Below are 22,554 nucleotides of genomic sequence, written 5' to 3'. Positions count from 1 at the left end.
TGGGTGCGCTACATGGACGACGTGTGCTTGCTATGGACGTCAGATGAAACCTCTTTGCTCAAATTTGTGGAGACGTTAAACAGCTGCCATGATTCCATTAAGTTTACTTTGGAGTATGACAGTAAACGCATTCATTTTCTAGACGTGGAAGTTCGCAAAGGCGATAATATGCTGGAAACTACATTATTTTCCAAACCCACTGACAGGAATAATTTATTGCACCGTGAGAGCCAGCATGCCCCCCATGTGTTTAAGAGTTTGCCCAAATCTCAGTTTATGCGGGCTAAGAGAATTGCTAGTACTGCAATAGAGTATCAAAAAAATGCTGAAAAAATTAAAACTAAATTTATCGAGAGAGAATATAATAAGAGGGAGATGGAATTCCACAGAGAGGGAGGTTGATAGATTGGATAGGAGAGAAGTGAGGAAGAAAATAGATAAAGTGGATAAAACCTGTAACAGATTGCTGTTTAGTAGCACTTATGATAGACACTCTCAGATTATTAAAAGATGCGTTTTGAAGCATTGGAAGTTGCTACAATATGATCCGAAATACAGTAGTATATTTAGAGAGAGACCTTTGTTTTGTTATAAGAAAAATAAATCTATTGGGAACAAACTTGTGAGAGGAGACATAGCTGGTAAAAAAGTGAGCAGGCAGACTTTCTTAGCCAGCCGCCGGAAAGGCACCTTTGGGTGCATGACATGTCAGCACTGCAGTGCAATCGTAAAGGGTGACTCCATTTGTCATCCCAATAAAGGTACCAAGTACCCGGTTAAAGGGTTTTTCACCTGTAATGACAAAAACCTGGTCTACATTCTTAAGTGTCCTTGCGGGTACGGCTATGTGGGTCAGACCAGCCGTCCTACCAAGCTGCGTCTGAACGAGCACAAAGCCGCGATCCGCAAATTCAGTATGAATCAGGAAACAGAGATGGTTACAAGAGGAGATGTTAAGACTTTTGGTAAGACTATGGTAGCCAGGCATTTTTGTGAATCACGCCACAATGTTTGTGATCTAAGGTGGCAAGTGGTCGAGCAGGTAGAAGTTTGTGCCGACAAGGAGGAGAATCGCAAGCGATTACTCCGCTGTGAGACCTTTTGGATTTCAAGATTAGACACATTGAGTCCGAATGGACTCAATGAGATCTGTAGCTTTAGAGCATTTTTGTGATTTTCATTTGTATATTTATATCCAGTGTCCCACACCTAGGATTGTACATGTTATTTGGATTATGTGTGTTGTATTCACCATAGGCCATTATGCTATGTGCAGGTCTTGTTAGAGTTAATTGCTATATCCTTATAACGATGTCCAGCCTCTTGCGTCCCTGCGCATGAGGAAGGAGGAGTCTATGTCCTCCGAAACGTCCGCGGTGAGGACGTACCTGGGCATCCGTGTCTGATGGATACATCAGCTGTGAGCTGCAGCATGTAACGTGAACTTGTAAAATAAAAATATACAGTATGTCAAGAATGCATTCGTGAGTATTTTATGTTCTGAATTCTCAGAGCATAAAGGTTCATATCGGACCAAGTGGATCTACTGATTGGTGAGACAACCATTTATTTCCTCCATATTTAGTGTGTTATACATATTGTAACATGACAAAAATGCAAGCAGGCCACTTTCTTTTTTTTTTTGTGATCTTTTAGTTTGTTCACTGTGTTGGGATAGTTTGAAAATTGCACACTGATACCAGCGATACGCTGAAAAACTTGTTAAAAAATGGCTTGAGGAATATGGGAAAGGGCTTGGCCTTCAATTCCCCACCCACACACCCCCAATCCCATCCTGGTAGTGCATGGGATGTGTTTGGAAAACAAGTCAAAACCTTAGAGGCCCTACATAAAAATAATACATATTGTTGCTATATACCAAAGGACATATTTTTTTATTGCTTCCGGTAGCCAGAATCCTCCTCCACACTGACGAGGGGCAAATACCCTGAAACTGCAGTCTGTGGATGGATGCCTAGCCTTGGTAACCCTTGTCTTATGTCGCTATACTCGCCACAGAGTTAGACATTGACTTACAGGGGCCACCCTGGTGTTTCCCTATTTAGGTCCCAAAGCTCGCAACAGAGTGAGGACCTTAGGGACGTCGTATCAGGGTGGTTTGGTGTTCTCCCAACTAGGAGGCACCCCTTGGCAATGGGCTTCCTTCTCTGGAGAGAGGGATATCTGGCTATTCCCGTGTTTTAAGATTCGCAACTGAGGCTCCAAGGACCCCTTCTTTGCATATTCAAATTTTGTAGGGGGCAATCAGTGGAGACTCGTAAATGAGTACTCCATTGGATTTTTTTTGCTGCTCTCCCTGAGTTCAGTGATTGTTGTGTTTTGTTGGTGTCTGTGTGTGTGTGTGTGTGTGTGTGTGTGTGTATGTATGTATGTATGTATGTATGTATGTATGTATGTATGTATATATATATATATATATATATATATATATATATATATATATATTTATACTGTATATATAATTATACTGTGTATGTGTGTAATATATATATATATATATATATATATATATATATACACACACACACACACACACACACACACACACACACACACACACACACACACACACACACACACACACACACACACACACACACACACACACACCAAAAATATGAGTTTGAGTTGATTGATCTGGGCATCTCGGAACAACAGATCAATCAACTCAAATTCATATATTTTTGGTATATGTGTGTATATTACACACTGGATTGCATGTTTATTCTATAGCATCCCATCTCTTCTAACTTTATTAAGGTTCCTGATGGACTGTTTGAGCTGTGCAGTGTGTTTTGGTGGGCAACAATGCACAAACTTGAAGAATGTTAACAAAAATTAACACTTTGTTAAACTTTAAACTTTTATAACTTCTCTAATTCAGATCTTTACTAATCTACATTAAACTGGTTCCAACTTTCTTTAGGAGCTATTACAGATCAACTTCGCAGGATGGGGCCTCTTTGCTGCATTTGTACACTTTTTTTCAATTGTTTTATTGTGCCTTTTATTATTTTCCCAAGGTGCATTACTGTTCAATACAAACTCATTGGAGTCATTTTTGGCGTGCCCATGTGTTCTCCAGTTTTAAAATTTTCCATTTTGTTTATATTGCGCCCACTTTGTGATTCTTTATTTATTTGTAATTTTTCCTTTTGTTTTGCAGTAAAATCCTGGGGAAATGACTGTAAAAGTATCCAATGAAAGAACCTTTATAAGTTATATAATTGTATCTTACATTTTGTTAAGACTTGTAATGGCAGACCCAACACTTGAACATGGTACTCATTCCAGTTTTATACAGAAAAAGTTACGAGGCCATGAACGCAGAGAGATCCAAAAAGAAATTTTATCTGTCTTGGGATTACCACATAGACCAAGACCTCACTTAAATGAGAAATCTACATCTGCTCCAATGTTTATGATGGATTTATATAATTCAATGAATGTCAGAGAAGAGCCACATGTGGATTTTCCTTTTTTTAAACAGTTTTTCACAGATGACGAACTTTCATTTGTGAGTCTACAGGAAAACCACTTTCTTGCTGATGCTGATCTAGTAATGAGCTTTGTCAACGTGCTTGAGAATGATACTGAAGTTTGTCACCAGTGCTACAGTAAGGAACTCAAATTTGACCTTACGGACATACCTGTGGAGGAAAAAATGACAGCTGCTGAGCTAAGGATATATAAAGATCAAGTCCCCTATAATAAAACATACAAAATAAGTGTCTACCAGGTGATTCAGGAACAAACACGTAAACTGAGGAAGATTGATGCACAAATCATCCATGGGTCAGACGTTGGATGGTTGACATTTGACATTACTGCAACCAGGAATGATTGGGTACTGATTCCACAGCACAGTCTTTACCTCCAAGTATTAGTTGAAACTATGGACATCAAAAGAATTCAACCAGGATTTGTAGGTTTAGTGGGCCGAAATGGCTCACAGGAGAAGCAGCCATTCATAGTGGCATTTTTTAAATCTGAAACTATCCACCTTCGAACTGTAAGGTCTACTAGTGGTAAACATTGGAATCAAGACAAAACAAGGGGATCTAAAGAACATGAAGATCTTCCATTTGCCAATATTACAGAAAGCTTCATGAGTAGTAGCACTCATAGTGGCCGGCGTTACTTAAAACAGGCATGTAAGAAGCATGAACTATACGTGAGTTTCCGTGATCTTGGTTGGCAGGATTGGATCATTGCTCCAGAAGGTTATGCTGCGTATTACTGTGATGGAGAATGTGCTTTTCCATTGAACTCTTACATGAATGCCACCAATCATGCCATTGTCCAAACTCTGGTTCACTTTATTAATCCAGAAATTGTTCCTAAACCATGTTGTTCTCCTACAGAGCTCCAAGGTATATCAGTCTTGTATTTTGATGATAGCTCCAATGTTATACTAAAGAAGTATAGAAACATGGTAGTTCAATCTTGTGGCTGTCACTAGGATGCCCAGAGAAGGCTCACCATGTCATTGAATTCTTTTAAGTCTCTTTTGTATTTTTATTATTTTTAAAGATTATCTATGGGAACACTGTTATCAGACACTTTACACAGTATACTGTTTGTCACTCTTGTTTAAAAGGCAGATTGGAACTTTGTACAAGTAAGCTGGAAATCCTCTTTATTCTTCCTTGTGCCAAAGGCGGATCCTGCTTTTGATCAAAATATACATTCTGGAGTATTGATCTCCAAAGCCTGGATAAACATTAAATAAACAAGATCATATATATATAAATCTCTGGAGTGCCCTTTTAATTGGTTGAAGATTTTTAAAGGGGTTATCCAGGAAGCAGGAGCAGCTATTGAATTTACTCAGTTCCCTTTCCTCAGTTCAGAAATGTAACTACCATACATGGGGGCTTTGTATTGCCATCATTGCATGTGGAGAAAGTGTTCACATGTGGTGACCAATGACCACACAATATTGAGGCAAGATTGTGTAGCCATTGGTCACCAAATATGGACATGGTTTCACCAATACATAATTAAAATACAGTACCCACCTTCTGTCTGAGACGTTATACCTCCAAGATGACAGCAGGGCAGAAAAAGAATCTATGGAATGGCAATAAATTTCCTGCCCTGATGACCAATTCAAGGATTTGTGGTGGTTAATATTACCTGGCAACCTATGGGTTAACTTGACCTTTAAAAAAAAAAAAAAAATATGAAGGCTATGTTCACACAATGATCCCCCAGCAGTCTTTTTAGCTGGCCATCATTTTGAGGTAAAAACATGGCCATATTCAGAATAGTATGGCCATAATTTTTAGAATACAGACAATTTGGTGTCAAAATGAGAGCTGTCCAAAAGGGTCAAGAAAAGGTGTTATGTGAACATAGCTAGAAGATAAAATAGTACCTGTTAGAAGGAAAACAAATCATTTTTTATTCTCCTTTTTAAAATAGGTGTGCGAGTCCCCTAAAAGGATGTGCTGTGACCTGATATCTTAGTCTGTCAGAATTTTTCACCCCATGCTGTCTTCTGTCCTCTAAAGTAAAAAATAAATTGATATTTTTCTGATTCTTTTAGTTGTTTAGCATAATCATGGTACAAATAAGGAGCATCTTCTGGTGCCAATGCCAACAATGAATGCTTTTTTGTGACAAGGGACGTGGATGAACAAATAGTGTTTTTTTTTTTTTTTTTGTTAATGTTGTTTTAAGATGTATAAACACTGGGAAGTCATTGCTAAGGCTCTTTTGGTCCCAGTTATTACCCAGTGTAAAGCCCCTATCAGTATTAGATATGGCTTTCCCTACTGGGTCACTCTAGGTTGGCTTGGTTCTGCACCACAGTCTCACTGACACAAGGCTGCAAGATCAAACACAGCTGATGTTCCTACCAAATAATGGAGAGGCTGGAGTCCTTTCAGTCAACATATTTTTGGTGATTCAAGCAAAATCTTATATTGTTTGTTAACCTCTTAAAGGGGAACTCCGACATCTTTTTTTCCCTTTCAAATTAACTAATGTCAGAAGGTTATATAGATTTATAATTTTCTTCTGTCTAAAAATATTAAATCTTTGATACTTAGCTGCTGTATGTCCTGCAGGTAGTGGTGATCTTACACTGTGATCTCTGCTGCCACCTCTGTCCATGTCAGGAACTGTCTATAGCAGTAGAGGTTTTCTATGGGGATTTGGTACTGCTCTGGACAGTTCCTGTCATGGACAGAGGAGGCAGCAGAGAGCACTGTTAGACTAGAAAGAATGCACTGCTTCCTGCAAAACATACAGCAGCTGATATGTACTGGAAGACTTGAGATTATAAAATATTTTTTAATTTATTTTTTTTAAAGACCAAATTATTTAAAACAAAGTTTCCCCTTTTTTTATTTAATGACATTCACCCACCATGGTATCATTAAGAGTAGAGATGAGTGAATTTCCAATACAATCCAATCCCTGTTTGATCAGCAAGCGGCTTATCAGGTGCCTACCTTTTAACTCTGCTCTTCTCCCTGCCGCTCCTCCCCTGGTTACATCCAGTCCAGGAAAAATTCTCCCTGGACGGAATTAAGCTTTTTCTGACACCCAGGGTCAAGCCGAACAGAGTTGAAATTCAGTCTGCTTAAAAGCCACCTTCCAATCAAACGAAGCGATTTGCTTCGTTTACATGGGTGATTCGCTCATCTCAAAGTATAGTGAGGGTTAACAATGTGACCCCTCTGCATACCCGGCAGCTCCCTGCTGCTATCAGCCGACACTGCTGAAAGACTTGAGGTTTTTTATTTTAACTAAATTACAAATCTCTATAATATCAGTTGATTTAACCCTTAGATGACCCTGGGCGTACCCATACATCCTGGGTCGCCTAGGGGACTTCAGGGCGGGGCCGCGCGGCGGTCCCGGGTGCAGCTTGTGGCCCGGGACCACGGCTATTAGTGGGAACGGTCCAATCGCAGTGCCCGCTATTTAAGTATTCAGATTCAGCCGTCAAAGTTGACAGCTGCATCTGAATACTTCTTGCAGCCGCAACATTGTTGCGGAGGAGCGATCCCAGCGTCTGGCACCGGCTGGGGTCTGTGCCGTAATGGCACTGATCCCGGCTCGGCACTCAATTGATATCAGCTGCAGCAGCCGAACGCAATCGAGTGCCAATCTCATTGATCTATGCAGTATGAATATACTAGAAGCTTAATAAAAAGCCCCCTCCCCTATTACAAGTTTGAATTACCCCCCTTTTCCCATGTCTAAATAAAAATAAACATGTTTAGTATCGCCACGTGTGTAATCGCCCAAAATTATAAATTATCACATTCCTGATCTCACACGGTAAACTGCGTAAACGCAAACAAATCTAAAGTGCTACATTGCGCATTTTTGATTGCATCAAATCCAGAAAAATAGTAATAAAAAGCGATCAAAAAGTCGCATGTGCCCAAATCAAGGTATCGATAGAAAAAACACATCATGGAGCACAAAATGACACCTTAAGGGTTAAAATGAAAGGGAAAAAAATCACTGGAGTTTCCTTTTAATGATGGATACACCCATCATGGTGTTAAGAGGGCTCACATCATGACCCCCTCTGTATACCCAACAGCTCCCCGCTGCTATCAGGAGGACAACTGATAATAGCCGACATAGAATGGTCTCTTCTTACCAGCTTTTTAATTATTTAGATGCCACTGTTAAAACTGATCCCGTATTAAAAGTTTAAATTGCTCCTTTTTTTAAATAAATACATAAACAAAAATAAACACATTTGGTATTGCTGCATGCAGATTTGCCCGAACTGATTTATCACATTCCTGATCTTGCACACTAAGGGGGAGATTTGTCAAACTGGGATAAAGTAGAACAGGCATAGTTGCCTCCAGCAACCAATCAGATTCCACTTTTCATTTGCCAAGGAATCTGTGAAAAGTGGAATCTGGTTGCTATGGGCAACTGAGCCAGTTCTACTTTACACCCCTTTGATAAATCTCCTTTTAAATGTGCAAAAACCCACCAAGTGCACAATTGCAGATTTTTTTATTTTTTTTTCTGGATGTGATATGAGTGATTAAAAAGTCACATACACAAGTACTGATAAAAAGTACACATGGCGCAAAGAATGAGCTTTCAAATTGCTCCATAGACATATAGCAAGATATGTAACTTGCTAATATAGTGTTATCACTAATGGTACTGGCTTCAGAATGCTTTTGCTTGACTGACCACTGACAGTAATTGGGAAAACAGCAGAACTATAAAATGAGTCTTGTCTCCAGATCCTCCTTCTCTTAACTCACTGATTTATATACAACATTGGCAGTATTACATACAGCCTGGTTATATACAACAGTTGTATACAACATTGGCAGTGTTATACAGAGCCTGGTCACATACAACATTGGCAGTGTTATATATAGCTTGGTTATATACAGCCTGGTTATGTACAACATTGGCAGTGTTATTGCCAGGTACATAGACATAAAGATTTTTACCTGATACAAATCTGAAGCAGCAACATACACTTGCCCATGCGGAAAACATGCAGAATCCAGATGTATGCTGCCACCTGCAGTGATCAGGCTTGGGCCTTGTTTATTGCCATTGCAAATGATGCTTAACAGGAAACTGCAGTCATCTAAAAGGTATTGTTTCATCTGAATTAATCAGTCGAATTAGTGTGTACCTGTAGTGTATAGTAGGGGGGGGGCTGTATACCTGCAGTGTATAGTTGGGGGAGGTCCTGTATACCTCAAGTATGTAGTTGGTGAAGGTGCTGTATACCTGTAGTTTATAGTTTGAGGGTCGTGGATAACTGTAGTTTACAGTTTGGGGGTCCTGTATACCTGTAGTATATAGTTGGTGGAGGATCTGTATACAGTACCTGTAGTGTAAAGTTGGTGGAGGTCTTGTATACCTGTAGTGTATAGTTTGAGGGGCCTGTATACCTGTAGTATATAGTTGGTGGAGGTGCTGTATATCTGTAGTATATAGTTTGGGGGTCCTGTGTATCTATATTATAGAGTTGGTGGAGGTACTGTATACCTGTAGTAAAGATTTGGTGAAGGTCCTTTATACTTGTAGTGTATAGTTTAAGGGCCCTGTATACCTGTAGTGTATATTTTGGGGGTCCTGTATACCTGTAGTATAGATTTGGTTTAGTTCCTGTTCACCTGTAGTGTTTAGTTTTATGGTCCTGTATACCTGTAGTGTATAGTTGGAGTAGGGGGTCTACCAGTTATTTCCGCGGATCTATTGTGAGGCAGCTGGCCCTAGCAACCACAGCTCCCTGTGAAAATAAAAGTAGTAACCCTATTGGTTGCTAATGCTTCCAACTGCCGTTTCTGCTGGAGACCTGCAGCGCTAATTATATCACCTGTGTGTGCAGTGTGGAGATTTTCCCATTCATTTCTATGGGGTGCTCTCCCACCTCCCCCTCCCCTCCCTGTACATCTGGCAAGGATGGAACCTTTGCTCTAACCTTCCCAGGCACCCAATGTATCTGCCTGCCAAATTTAGGGTCAAACGGTTCAGGCGTTTGAAGTCTATAGAGGACAGACTTATAAATAACAAAAAAATCGGCAATTCTGGGATTTTTTTTCCCCTCTTTTCATGTATGCCATTCACCATGACGATTGTTATATTTAATTATATCATGGTACGGTATACAGTATAATATGTTCATTTATTGATTTTATTTTTTTTTTATATGTTTTATATAATAGGATAGGGGGTGATTTTTAATCTTTATTGGGGGAGGGGCTTTGGGGTATTTTTAAAAACATTTTAACACTTTTTTTTTTTTTTTTTTTACACATTTTAAGTCCCCCTGGGGGACTTTCACATGCAATCATCAGATTTCATACACTGATCACTGCTATGCCATAGGCATAGCATTGATCAGAGTAATAGGCGTTCTGCTAATTGAGTCTGCCTGTGACAGACTGAATCAGCAGAGTGCTGATCGGACCGCACGGAGGAAGGTAAGAGACCTCCAGCGGTCCGTGAAAGTGACTGCAGCGTTTAAGGGGTTAATGACAGTTTGCAGCGCGATCGCTGCTGCCTGTCATTAATTGTGACCAGGCTTAGAAAAACATGGTTGCTTTCTACTAAAAACAGCACCACTCTTGTCCTCAGTCTGGTCCATGTTCTAAGCTTGGATAACCCCTTTAAAGTGACATGGTGATACAAAGTGGACATTAATTGTTCTTAAATATTTCACTACAGATTTGTTCTTATTACTACTAATCTCAAACATGTTATGCTAACTAATGAAGTAATAGGCCTACCAATTCTATGAGTGCAAAGAGTTTTGCCTGAGATGGGACTACCCGATTAAACCATAGAATGTATAGCTGTATGTAAAATTACAAGAATTTTCTAAAACGTAATTGGGTACTTCTGTTTGTGTAAAATTACAACTTAAAGCAACTCTGTACCCACAATCTGCCCCCCCCCCCCCCCAAAAAAAAAAAAAGAAAAAACACTTGTACGGTCAACTGCATTTAATCCAAGATCTGTCCTGTGGTCCGTTCGGCAGGTGCTGCAGTTATTGTCCTAAAAAAATACTTTTAGGCTGCGTTCACACTACGTATATTTCAGTCAGTATTGCAAGCAAGATGGTTGCCATATAACAGTAAATAACTGCCTTTATTTTAATATAACAGCCATTGTTCTAAAATAACAGCAAATATTTGCCATTAAATGGCAGCCATCCACTCAATTTCAACATTGTGTGAACAGATCCTTTCTGTGTTTTTAATCCACTCCTGGTTTTGGTTGCAATACTGACTGAAATATACGTAGTGTGAACGCAGCCTTAAACTTGAAGCCCTTGTCAAACAGGAGTACCTGTGCCCTAATTTTGCACCACCCCTCCATCCCTCCTCCCCACCCTCTTCATCATTAGGAATACCACTAAGACATTTTCTCCATGCTGAACATTGCACAGGTCCTTAACGATCCAGCCCATGTGCCGGGCTGCCACAGGTGGGGAATAGGAGGCAATCTGCCTGGAGTAATCCTAATGATGAGGAGGGCGGGGAGGAGGGACAGAGAAGTTGTGCAAAGTTAGGGCACAGATACTCCCGTTTGGCACGGGCTTCAAGTTTAATAGTATTTTTAGGACAATAACTGCATCCCCTGCCAAACGGACCGCAGGACAGGTCTTGGATTAAAAGCAGCTATCCGCAGGTACAAGTGGTTTTTTTTTTTTTGGGGGGGGGGGGGGTTAGATTGTGGGTACAGAGTCGCTTTAATTACCACCTGAATGAGTAGCGGGCTTTACAGATCCATTCCTATTAAAAATTCTATTTGGCTTTTGACAAGCCCAGATCAGGCCCACATTTTCTAGTTCTTGAGATTTGCTCGCACCAAAGCATTATGCAGAAGCCTATATTTTCCCTCATTAAGGATGTTTGCAGATTTCTGGAGCATTGGCCATCAATAAAACCGGCACATTATTTCTAAGATGAAATGCTTCAACTTTTTAGTCAACACGTTACAGCTCTACGTGCCTAGGAGCACACTTATCATTTATGAATCTTAGTCTATCACAGGTTCGTAACACTTCCTTACTTCAACTGACATGTATATCACTGCGTCGGTGGTATAGAATTTTAATGTGTTCTAAGCTAGTTAACAAATTGAATAATGACAGATTAATTTTGGAGAATATTTTGATTATTTATATTTTGGTCATGTGCTGTAATCATTCTACCTAAACTAAAAGACAAGATATATATTGACTGAAATCAGAAGCAAATGAACAAAAATACTGTACATAAATAAAATAACTCTAAGAAAAGGAGTAAAAAAAGGATAACTTATGTTGCACATATATTATGGTTACGCTCATCTTTTCTCTCAACTCTTTTGGGGATGGTCCATCCTAATTTAGACAAATTAAAGAGGTAATCCCAGTTGGTAATAAATGCTGGTTCTTTCTGTGGGGGGCATATCTATTAGGATAAATACAATAGGTGTAAGGACCCTAGTTAGCAGATTTAAGAGGGACACTTTTGACAGGCGTCAGCACTCAAAACTTAACCCATGAAAGGTACACAGCCTGTTTTATATTTATCAATGTTTGGACTGAAGAGTTATTAATGGGAAAACTATCAGCAGGTTTCTGCAGACAAACCTGCCGATTGCTAATGGTTACTTTCTGTTACCTCCTTTTAGAACACCCACCCATTTAAGACCACTCACCCTGCCCATTGCCTCCTACATAAACCCACCTGCTTATGCATCCTTGAATATCATTAGATATGCGTTAATGTAGGAGGCAAAGTGCTCCTTGCGTACTAATTTACAGATTTCTTTAGGAGTAGCAGCATCAGGAACAGGAGGTAACAGCGTCGTCTTTGATCTGAGGGGTCACTTTCCTTTTCCTCTCCATCAGGCCCGGACTACCAGGACGATTTCTTGCAGCTACAATTCGTCTCTTCAGAACCTGCCAGACAAACATCTTTTTCCCACCTATAGCCTCCCAACTGTAATAATTCTGCTCCAAAGTCATTAGGTATGTGGATTGCCCCCTGTATGTAAGATGATCTGCTGTGCTTTCATATAATAATAATAATAATAATAATGTTTCCTATTGTCCCCCATATACTGTAGTAATAATGTCCCCCCTGCATTGTCCCATATACTAATAATGCCCCCCTGCATTATCCCCCCAATATACTAATATTGTCCCCCATATTATAATAATAATAGCAGAGTGCCATTAGCTCGCACAGCTCCGTGGTCTGCAGTCCCTGCTGCACCGCCCTCTGGGGGGGGGGGGGGGTTGCTAGTGGAGGGCACCATGAGCCCCCTAGATCAGGGTTTCTCAACCTGTGGTACGCATACCCCGGGGGGTATGTGCCGCTGGTTGAGGGGGTATGCGGGAAAGGGGGGGGGGAATAAACTTTTGGTTTTAGTGCCGGGACACTGCTATCCCCCAGCAGTGTCCCGGCACCTATGCCGCGGCAGCTCTAAGCTCCTCCCTCCCCTCCAGCAGCAGCTCACCTGCGGTACCAGCATGCTGTGTGGGTGATGCTCCTGGGGGATGCTCCTAGGGGAAGGAGAGAGATCAGGGAGAGATCAGGGCAGTTCCTATCAGCCAGCGACCACGGGAGGTGCTGGCAGTGACATCCCCCGTACCCTACTCGGCTTTTGCCCTTCCCTCCCGGACCCCACTCTGAGGATAGTAGCAGCCCGCCCTCCCCCTGGCTCACCATCGGGCAATGGGGCCCGGGATGGAAAGTGCAGGTGCATTGCGGCGATTGCACCCCCCTTACACTCAGGGTGCATAGCACACACACTTTCCATCTCGGGACCCATCGCTCGATGCTGCCTGTGTCTGTGGGGAGTGAGGTCTAGCTTTTGCAGTGGCTCCATGTAGCCTGTGAGGAGTGAGCTCCAGCTTTTGCAGTGGCTCCATGTAGCCTGTGAGGAATGAGCCCGCCCTAGCTCCAGCGTTACCAGCGCTGTCAGTGTCCAAAAGTTTACTTGTATTTGGGGCCATGCTGTGCAGGGAGACATCAGGGGTGCAGTGTAATGGTGGCCATCGTCAGCTGGGGAAGCCATGGATGTGTCTGGGTCGCTGCTTCGAGGGGTCTCTGCTGCTGGTGTCGCTTGTGATGTCTTTAGCTGGGGGAGCTGTGGACAGGAGCGGGGTCTCATGCTGCTGCCACCATTTGGAGTCTTTAGCCAGGGAGAAGTACAGGCTGGCGCTGCTGTGCTGAGGTAATATATCTCTTGTCACCCCTCACACTGCAGAGATGCCTATACTGTCCTGTGTCTCTGCAGTGGGCTGGGTTAGCAGCAGTAAATAATTACAACCCAGCCCACAACAGAGGACATGTGACCTCGTCTTGTAAAGGAGGGGGGAAGAGGAGTAAACAAGACGGAGAAGTCTCAGTCTAGCCGCATTTTTGTGCTGACATGGTATAAGACACGTAAAAAACATCAAAAATGGTGCAGAGGCCGTAATAACATCCAATTGCACATATTTTTAACTTTTTACGTACTATTAAATATTGCAAAGAATTTTTTTTGTGGAATACCCCTTTAATACTGATGTTACGGAGTTTGACTATAGCCTTAATTTGCATTTACCTGGTTAGCCACATCCTAGCAGTAGTGTAAGAAGGCTCGGACTGGGTCATGGAGGAACAGCAGCCCCCCCCCAGTGGGCCCTGCCTTACAGTTGGGTCCCCTCCCTGCAATGCAGGGATGGGGAACCTTCAGCCCTCCAGCTGTTGCAAAACTACAATTCCCATCATGCCTGGACAACCAAACCTAAAGCATGATGGGGATTGTTGTTTTGCAACAGCTGCAGAGCTGAAGGTTTGCCATCCATACTGTAGAGCATAGCTGGCAAGGCCTCCCCGGTACTGCACACTTCCTTTAATTGATAGTGCTACTACTCACACTTTGAGTTACACACAGTGCTCTGATTGATGGAGCGAGGAGCCATTAGCTCCCCAGCCCGCCAATCACCCTAGTGACTCTTTGCTCTGAAATGCGGCTCTGGCTCACACGTGACGTCACTCTTGCACTGGAGCTCAGCAGATGAGAGCGGCCTTGTGTGGCCGCAGGCAATTGGTCACGAGACTGCTCTCATCTGCTGAGCTCCGGCACAAAAGTGCTGCATTTCAGAGTAAACAGCAGGAAGAAACGTTAGGGGATTAAACAGAAACTAGGTGAGTATGTGTTTTTTAATTATTTTTTTTGTAATTCATTTTATTTAAAATTGCAGAGGAAGCATGTGGGGAGGGGCACTTACTGCTAAGGGGTGGTGCATAATAATGTACAGTACTGTACATCTTACCAGCTCAACTCTGTATAATCACATCCATCACCTACTATTCACTAGTATTATTAAAGTTAGATTCATGCTTATCTGACAAATAATTTGTCAGACAAAATATAAAATGGGAGGGCATTTAGAAAAACTGTAAAAGGGTGTAATCCGAACACCCTAATTAATTTGATGGCAATACCATCACATTTTTTCCAACATTGGATACAGGCCCCCTTTTAAAGCGAGTTTGTACCCACAATCCCCCCAAACCGCTTGTACCTTCGGATAGCTGCTTTTAATCCAAGATCTGTCCTGGGGTCCGTTTGGCAGGTGATGCAGTTATTGTCCTAAAAAACAACTTTTAAACTTGCAGCCCTGTGTCAAATTGACATGGCCAAAGCAGTGCTTCTCAATTCCAGTCCTCAGGCCTCACCAACAGGTCATGTTTTGAGGATTTCCCATACAAAGAACTCCTGTGATAATACCTGATGCACTGAGTATAATTAGATCACCTGTGAAATACTAAGGAAATCCTCAAAACATGACCTGTTGGTGAGGCCTGAGGACTGGAATTGAGAAGCACTGGCGTAGAGGCCCCATGCCCTAGGATTGCGACACCCCTCCGTCCCTCCTCCACGCCCTCTTAATCATTAGGAATGCACCTAGAACAATTTCTCCTATTTATCACCAGTGTGAACACTGTACATGTGCTGGATCGTTAAGGCACATGTGCAGTGTTCAGACAGGTTATAAATAGGAAAAATTCTACCCGGGAGCATTCCTAGTGATAAGGGCGGGGGGGAGGGATGGAGGGGCATTACAATCCTAGGGCACATACACTCTAGGCCACGCAAGTTTGACACAGGCTTGCAAGTTTAAAAGTTTTTTTTTTTTTTTTTTTAGCACTGCAATAAGTGCATCACCTGCTGAACGGAGCCCAGGACAGATCTTGGATTAAAAGCATTTATCTGACAGTACAAGCGGTTTGGGGGGGGGGGGGTCAGATTGTGTGTACAGAGTTGCTTTAAAGGATTTGCTGCAAATGCGATGATGCCAGATACCATTCAAAATTGGGTAGGTTGTTTTAATATCATGGTTGCTCAGTGGGGCACATTAGTAGCCTATTAGTTTGCTTTTATTTAAATAGTAATGTGTTGGTTGACATTTCTGTATGTATTTTTTTCCTTTTTCATGTGTTTATTTCTTTGCACGTTATTGTAAAAAAATAATGTATGCAGAATAAGTCAAAGAATTCTGTTTAGCTAATTCACAAACAAGCTCACAGTTGACACTGTAGGATTGACAGATGACTCTAGTGTACTGTATCAGAACTGAGTGACTCCAGCTGTGCAACCAGTGGAAAGACCAACTTCCCAAGAGTGGTTTCATAAACATCGTATAATTAGTATTAATTACATCTCTATGTTCATTTTCCCCTGCTGCTCCTGTTTGGTGTATGTGCAGGGATTGTTATATAAGGTTGCCTAGTAACTACTTATATGACAATCTTCTGCACACATGTAGCTACAACTGTTTTCCAATAGTACTCATTCTTATGCCACATATGAATATGATTGCCGAGACACAGCAGACAGTTACTGTATGTACCATCTCTTTAATCAGTGGTAGCCTTGGGGGAAACATTGACTAAAAAAAAACACGTTAGGGACTTTAAAAGGGCATTTCCTAATATTGTTAAACTTGTAGAAGACGTCAAGTAAAATATTTTTTACTTCATAAATTTGTATTAGGGTACAAACACACATAACATACATAACGTATCTGTAGCAGATTTCTCAATGAAAAATCTGCTGCACATACTTGCCCATTCACATTAATGACCTACTCGCAGCGGAATTGTCATCCCGCTGTGAGTACCGTATGTCAAACTCAGTACTATTAACCCCCACGGCCTGAGAATATACTGTACCGGGTCCCCTCTCCTGCTTTCTTCACGGTCTCCTGGTGGTCAGCCAATCAGTGCACTGCTTTGCACTAATTGGCTGACTGCCGGGAGATGCCAGGAGGCCCTGAAGCAAGCAGGAGCAGCGACACGGTACAGTATCTTCCTGGGTCATGGGGGTTAATAGCGCTAAGTTTGTCAGCCCATTGAAGTGAACCCCGCCAATCACTAGTACGCTCTGCCCCTTCATCTCCACAAGCGGGGAAGGAGGCGCGGCCTCTTCTTCAGTCTGATTAATCATGGTTTACACCTGCCAAATCATGGCAGAAATCTACATCTGCTCTGGTGCATGTGGAGATTCCTGTTCCTGTCGTGCAGTAGCCACAGATCCTCCAGGTTTACTGAGAGGCGTGCACCTCTTAGTAAAGCCAGCGTGGGGCATGAGGGGAAGAATTTGAGGGTATGCCAGTCTTGAGAAATTCCAATAAGGCTGTGTTCCCACTACGGTTTTCTTTTGTCCGTTAATAATTTTTAAAATTACGTCCTATTTTTGAGTCCAAAATGACTATTTAGAGGATTGAGGATTAGCCACCTGTCATTGCAATAACAGCTGCTAGTACATTATTCTAGCGTTGGTTTGATAATTGACCTTTGGGGTGTCTTTAATTAAAAACTCCATTAAATTTAATATTAAAAACAGAGAAAGGACAGGGAAAAAAGAAAAACTGTGTGTGAACTAAAAAATAATGTCCGCTGTTAGCAAAAGACATCCGAAAATAATTGACATCATCATTATTTTGACGTCCGTGCAGATAACCTCCGTCATTTTATACACTGTATGCATTGATCGTATGTCATTCCATTGACTTCAGTGCATTGCAATAATAATAGAGGAAATAATATAGACAGATAAAATGGATCATGTGATCTTTTTTTTTTTTTTTTTTTTTGCCAACAATGATCTGCCGATGACATTCTGAACCCACTGAGGTTGCATTGGGCTGGGAACATCAGCAACATTAAAAAGGAGTGTGTGTCATCAGGGTACGTAAACTGAAGTATTAAGGTTGACCAGAGTGCTGGACCTGGCAAGACCAGTATGTACTGCTTTGTTATTTCTCAGCTCAGAAGGCTGCAGTTTGTTTTTACCTCCTTATCTGTATTGCACAATGATCAGTGCACATAATGACATTCAATCGCTGGAAATTTAGGTAGCCATGGATATGACCACGCCGAGTTGTTTCTTTACACAAGCCTCATTCAGATCCAAAAGGGCTTATGTGCGAAACAGACCCTGCGTGGTTTTATCCATCAAGAGACTAACTTCCAGCAGTAGAATGGAATGCATGCTGATCAGGTCAGTGCACATCATGACATGTACGCTTTAACAATGTATGGAACCCAAAAATTGCTTTAAACATCAGGATATTACTCATGTCAATGAAAGCATAGGTTTTACAGAGATCTCTTGTTGTGCTTACCACAATTTTCATACAAATAAATAATTTTTCAATTGGGATAACCAATGCAGCTGGTCTTTAATGAAATCATCTAAAGTCATTGCGTTTCATTGTTTATATTTGAGTTCTGCATTAAAGTGATAAAGGTCCAGGGGCATAAAATTAATTTAAGAAGTTGTATAAGATAAGGGTTTGCACTTTTTTCCAGAAAAATTTGGACTCAATTACAGCATCAGACCGAGCCAATTTACAAGAGTGGCACTGCTACTGGAAAAACTGGCTGTTTTCTTCTCATAAAGCATCTTTTTGTTTTGTCAAAAATAAAATTTGTAATCTCAAAATAAAGATGAACTATTCCAAAAAAAAATACAAACATTTTATGCACATAAAGTTTTCATGCAAAAGCTGAAAAGCAAACATGTTAATGTAGTTTAGTAGATCGTGAAACTGTAGCTGTAGTTCCTATGAATAGGTACTAAGAGTCACTGGTAAAATAGTCCAACATTAGTAATAATACTATATAATAACATTTGTATGTGACCTGGCCTGCCATCCATACTTCTATTAATCCCTCGTAAAATAAGAGATTCTTATGGGTAGCCTAAAAACAAATATTGAAGGAATAGGGTACGGTTTGTTTTGTAGGAACTGTATACACAGTGCCAATGTAAAATAGGTGGTGATGGGGAAGATGTATGATTTTTCTAAATATAAATTTGGCAGGTACATTTAGGTTTTTACAATAGTTACAATGCACCTAAGTCAGCAGCTTCTAATATTACAAACTGTGAACCACTATTTGACAAATTCGTAAGACATTTACCAAGAATCCAAAATAATTATACTCCAACATATTCTGGCGTACTAACAGGAGCCAAAAGACTGCAGCATTTCAAGTTTATATATAAAATCATTATTTACAAGATTTCTAAGCCAACATCCCAATCTCATTAAACTACAACATTTCTTGATTATTTACAGAACATATAATACCCACAATTACTCAAAGTAAAAAAAAAAAGGTGCCAAATCTGTGCCTTTTCATTTGGCTCTCCCAATGGGTGAAGAATGGGTATTGTCTTGTTCCAACAGTGTGCACAAAGTCCAGTTTATAAAGTGTGAAAGTTTTTCAGCTCAGATTATAAAAAAAAAAAAAAAAGTCAACAAACATTCCTATAAAAGTTGTGGCAATTTAAAGAGCTATGTCGCTGGTAATGAAGTCCCACGTGGCATAAAATGTGAAGTTTGTACTGTACAGCCAGAGGCAAGGAAGTCAGATCAATAACTGTCACTGTTCAGGTGTGTTGCCTCTTGTCTTGGATAAAAGGTTCAGTAGTTGTTATCTTGGTCCTATAAATCCTGATTGCCTACTGGCTGCTTTCGAGCAGGAAGCACAACAGGCAGTCTTGTAGTAGGCATATACACAAAGTCTGGCCTGGACCACCACATTGCAGTTGTAGTATTTATCTTTGCATTGCTCATCTGTTAGAAAAGTAAAAAAGAAAATCTTAGACGCAGTAGCTGCACAAGATGTGAAATTTTTCTAAAAATAAAAATAGAGAAAATGTGACTGTAGAAATGAGCAAACCAAGATTCGTTATAAACTTTGCAAAAAGTTTGGTTTGTAACCTATCTTTTTGCAAAGTTTATAACAAGTCAGGTCCAAAATGGCAACTGCACAATTTAATACACATATTAGTATGCTAACCTGTCTGTGCTCCCTGGTGTCCCCCGCTGATCACAACTGCCTCCAGACCGCTCAGCAAATCACTGACTGAGACAGGATAGCACAGTGGCCAGTGACTGGCTGAGTGGGCTTTCACTCCCAAGACAAGAGTGACAGTCCATTCAGCCAATCGCTGACTGTCTTAGGGTCTATTTTACACAGACAGATATATCTAACACATTATTGAAGTCTGGAATGAACTTAAAAAAAGGGGAGAAATATCAAACTTTCCTTTGTGACCTGTTCTCTGTTTATAGTCTGTTTCTGACATTGGCTTCAATAATTTGAATTGGTCTGTGGAAAAGGACCCAAGTCAGTAATTGGCTGAGCAGGCTGTCAATCCCGAGATGAGAGTGAAAGCCTGCTCAGCCAATCACTCTGAGTGAGAAAAGTCAGTCCTATGGCCAGTGAATGGCTTTGGTCTCAGTCAGGAAGTGGAGGCAGCTGCGATCGGCAGGGGACACCAGGGGTGCGCAGGCAGGTAAGTATTGATAAACCAACTTACTGACCAACACTAAAACAGCTAACCTGCTTCAATTGTTTAGCTGTTTTAGTGCAGTTCTCTTAAGGTTCATTTCCCTTGAACCCTGTAAAATCAAAAAATTTAAAGTTCACTTATTTCTACTGGGCTGTTCTGTAACACTGCTAGTCAACTGTGAATTAATTAACTTTGTTAGCAGGGAACATATTATCTATGAATTCCTTGCTGTCTCAATATGTAAATCACTGATAGATTGCTATTACCATAAATCTGTATAGCAAGACATGGTAAGAAAATGCAGATCACATCTTAAATATATAATTCCAAGCCCCCTGTGTACCGTTAATGCATAGACATCATCACTGAACAGAGCCTAAGAAGTAGCAAACCCCTATTATTCACAATATACTTTTGAAAAGATAACAATGTATTGAATTATTTTGTCAGGTTATAAATATTTGAAAGTGGTAATACACAATCATTAAACTAAGTTCCGTTTTGCATCAATACACTAAGGTATACATTCACTGCAGATTCATCTATTGTATTCAATTCATAGTTCTGCTACTCTATATCAATACTGCACTGATGAAGAAACAAGAAAAAAGAGAACACACAGGGATATGACCCTGTAGAGCTGACTTTCCATCTATAATATAAATAGTCATTTATGTTCCTGCAGTATTTTGGAAATATATTTAAGTATAATATGTACAGTAATATGAAAGATACTACTTATGAGAAAAACTAATTGAAAAATATACAGAATGTAGTGAACAAGTAAACAAAAGCTGTTTTCGTCCTAATAACCCGATATTGTGGAAATAAAGATGACTTTAAATTTGACAAATACAAGAAAATCTGGGAAGCGTAGATTGATTATGAAAATGCTGTGCTGTTCCTGCAGTATTTGCTATATTATCCTGAATCAGCTCATTATTTATGGATAATAATACACAGAACTGTGACAAAGAAAACTTTCAGTCTGGTACATCTTGTTAGCCAAGACTACGGTACAAAGTGACTGCACAATATGTACCACATGTTCTATAGTACACTAGGTAAATCTCTTACATTATTGAGTTATTATTTAAATGTTTTATAGAGACGAGCAACTCTCGGGCACGCTCTGCTTCATCCGAACCCAAGCGTGCAGCATTTCATTACCTATGGCTGAAGAAGTTGGATGCAGCCCTAAGAAATCGTGGAAAACATGTATACAGACTACAGTTGTATCCATGTTTTCCAGACAACCTTAGGACTGCCCTCAAAGCGCTCATACACTGGGTGTAATTGATTGGGGCCAGCCCACTGGATATCTCAAAATATATATAGTGGTTTAATGGATTGCAAAATGCACATACACTCACAGAACAATAAAATCAATAAAAACAGTATTTGCAACAAAGCGACCAAAATATTTTTCCAAAAATGGAAGACATTGTTACACACTACAACACACAAGAAATAGCTGACATTATGCATCCCTTATTGCTGACAGAGTGGTACTGCAAAGCGGATTTGGCTCATTCCCAGGGGCGGTTGAAGGTGATACCTTCCACCATATAGCACAAATATTGCATTATGATGCTACCACAGTTAAAGATGGACGGAATGGGAAGATCATCATCTGACTGGATTGTATATATAACCCATGATAGATATATTTATAAGGTACTATTTCGACCCGAAGAGTTCTACTGTAGTAGATTTCTACTGTTTCTTTTTGGTTATGTTGCCACCATTTTAAGTTTTCTTCACTTTTCCTTTTTGTATCTGTGTAATGTAAAATCAAATAAAATTTATTTGGAAAAAAAAAAAACAGTAGTTGCCACAGGGCCCATGTGGAAAAAACTGAATGGGAACCATACACGAAAATAAAGAAAAACTAAATACGATAGAAAAAAAATATAGATATTCAGAAGTTCAGAGTCTCAATAATAATTGTTTGCCAGCAGTTATTGTGTGCTTGTCCCGTATAGCTTAGTGGGTTGGTAAATGGACTTGTAGTATTCTGGTATGGGTGATCCACTAAGGTAAAGGTATTGTAACTCTGTCAGGTGTCACTAAGGGGATGAAGCTGCCGTTTGCATTTTCACCACTTGGTAGCTCACTTTCCCCTAACTGTCTGTTTTGTAAAAGCACAGCTGAAGGAAAAGGGTTAACTATGCTTTTTTTATGAACACTGTTTCTGACCAATAACAGGTACAG

The 22,554-nt window shown here is 40.5% G+C and overlaps 2 protein-coding genes across 8 annotated transcripts in view; one reads left to right on the top strand and one right to left on the bottom strand.

The window, feature by feature from the left end:
• The first annotated feature begins 3,277 nt into the window (after positions 1-3,277).
• LOC138779048 (bone morphogenetic protein 7-like) lies at positions 3,278-4,483 on the top strand. Its single transcript, XM_069956556.1, has one exon. The coding sequence runs from the start codon at positions 3,278-3,280 to the stop codon at positions 4,481-4,483; it is 1,206 nt and encodes a 401-aa protein (XP_069812657.1).
• Positions 4,484-17,711: 13,228 nt separating this feature from the next.
• THSD4 (thrombospondin type 1 domain containing 4) overlaps positions 17,712-22,554 on the bottom strand; it is a 527,908-nt gene continuing 523,065 nt past the window's right edge. For all 7 annotated transcript variants that reach the window (XM_069982054.1, XM_069982070.1, XM_069982063.1 and 4 more), the window contains one exon: positions 17,712-19,618. In XM_069982054.1, coding sequence (XP_069838155.1) covers positions 19,476-19,618 — 143 coding nt within the window. In that variant the 3' untranslated portion in view covers positions 17,712-19,475. The remainder of the gene's footprint in view (positions 19,619-22,554) is intronic.

Source organism: Dendropsophus ebraccatus, chromosome 1 (genome assembly GCF_027789765.1).
Source record: "Dendropsophus ebraccatus isolate aDenEbr1 chromosome 1, aDenEbr1.pat, whole genome shotgun sequence".
Classification (NCBI taxonomy): domain Eukaryota; kingdom Metazoa; phylum Chordata; class Amphibia; order Anura; family Hylidae; genus Dendropsophus; species Dendropsophus ebraccatus.
The sequence above is the reverse complement of the archived record's forward strand: the minus strand, read 5'-3'. Positions and strand labels throughout refer to the sequence as shown.

Coding starts and splice junctions, on each gene's coding strand:
- LOC138779048 (XM_069956556.1), top strand. CDS start 3,278: ATGGCAGACCCAACACTTGAACATGGTACTCATTCCAGTTTTATACAG.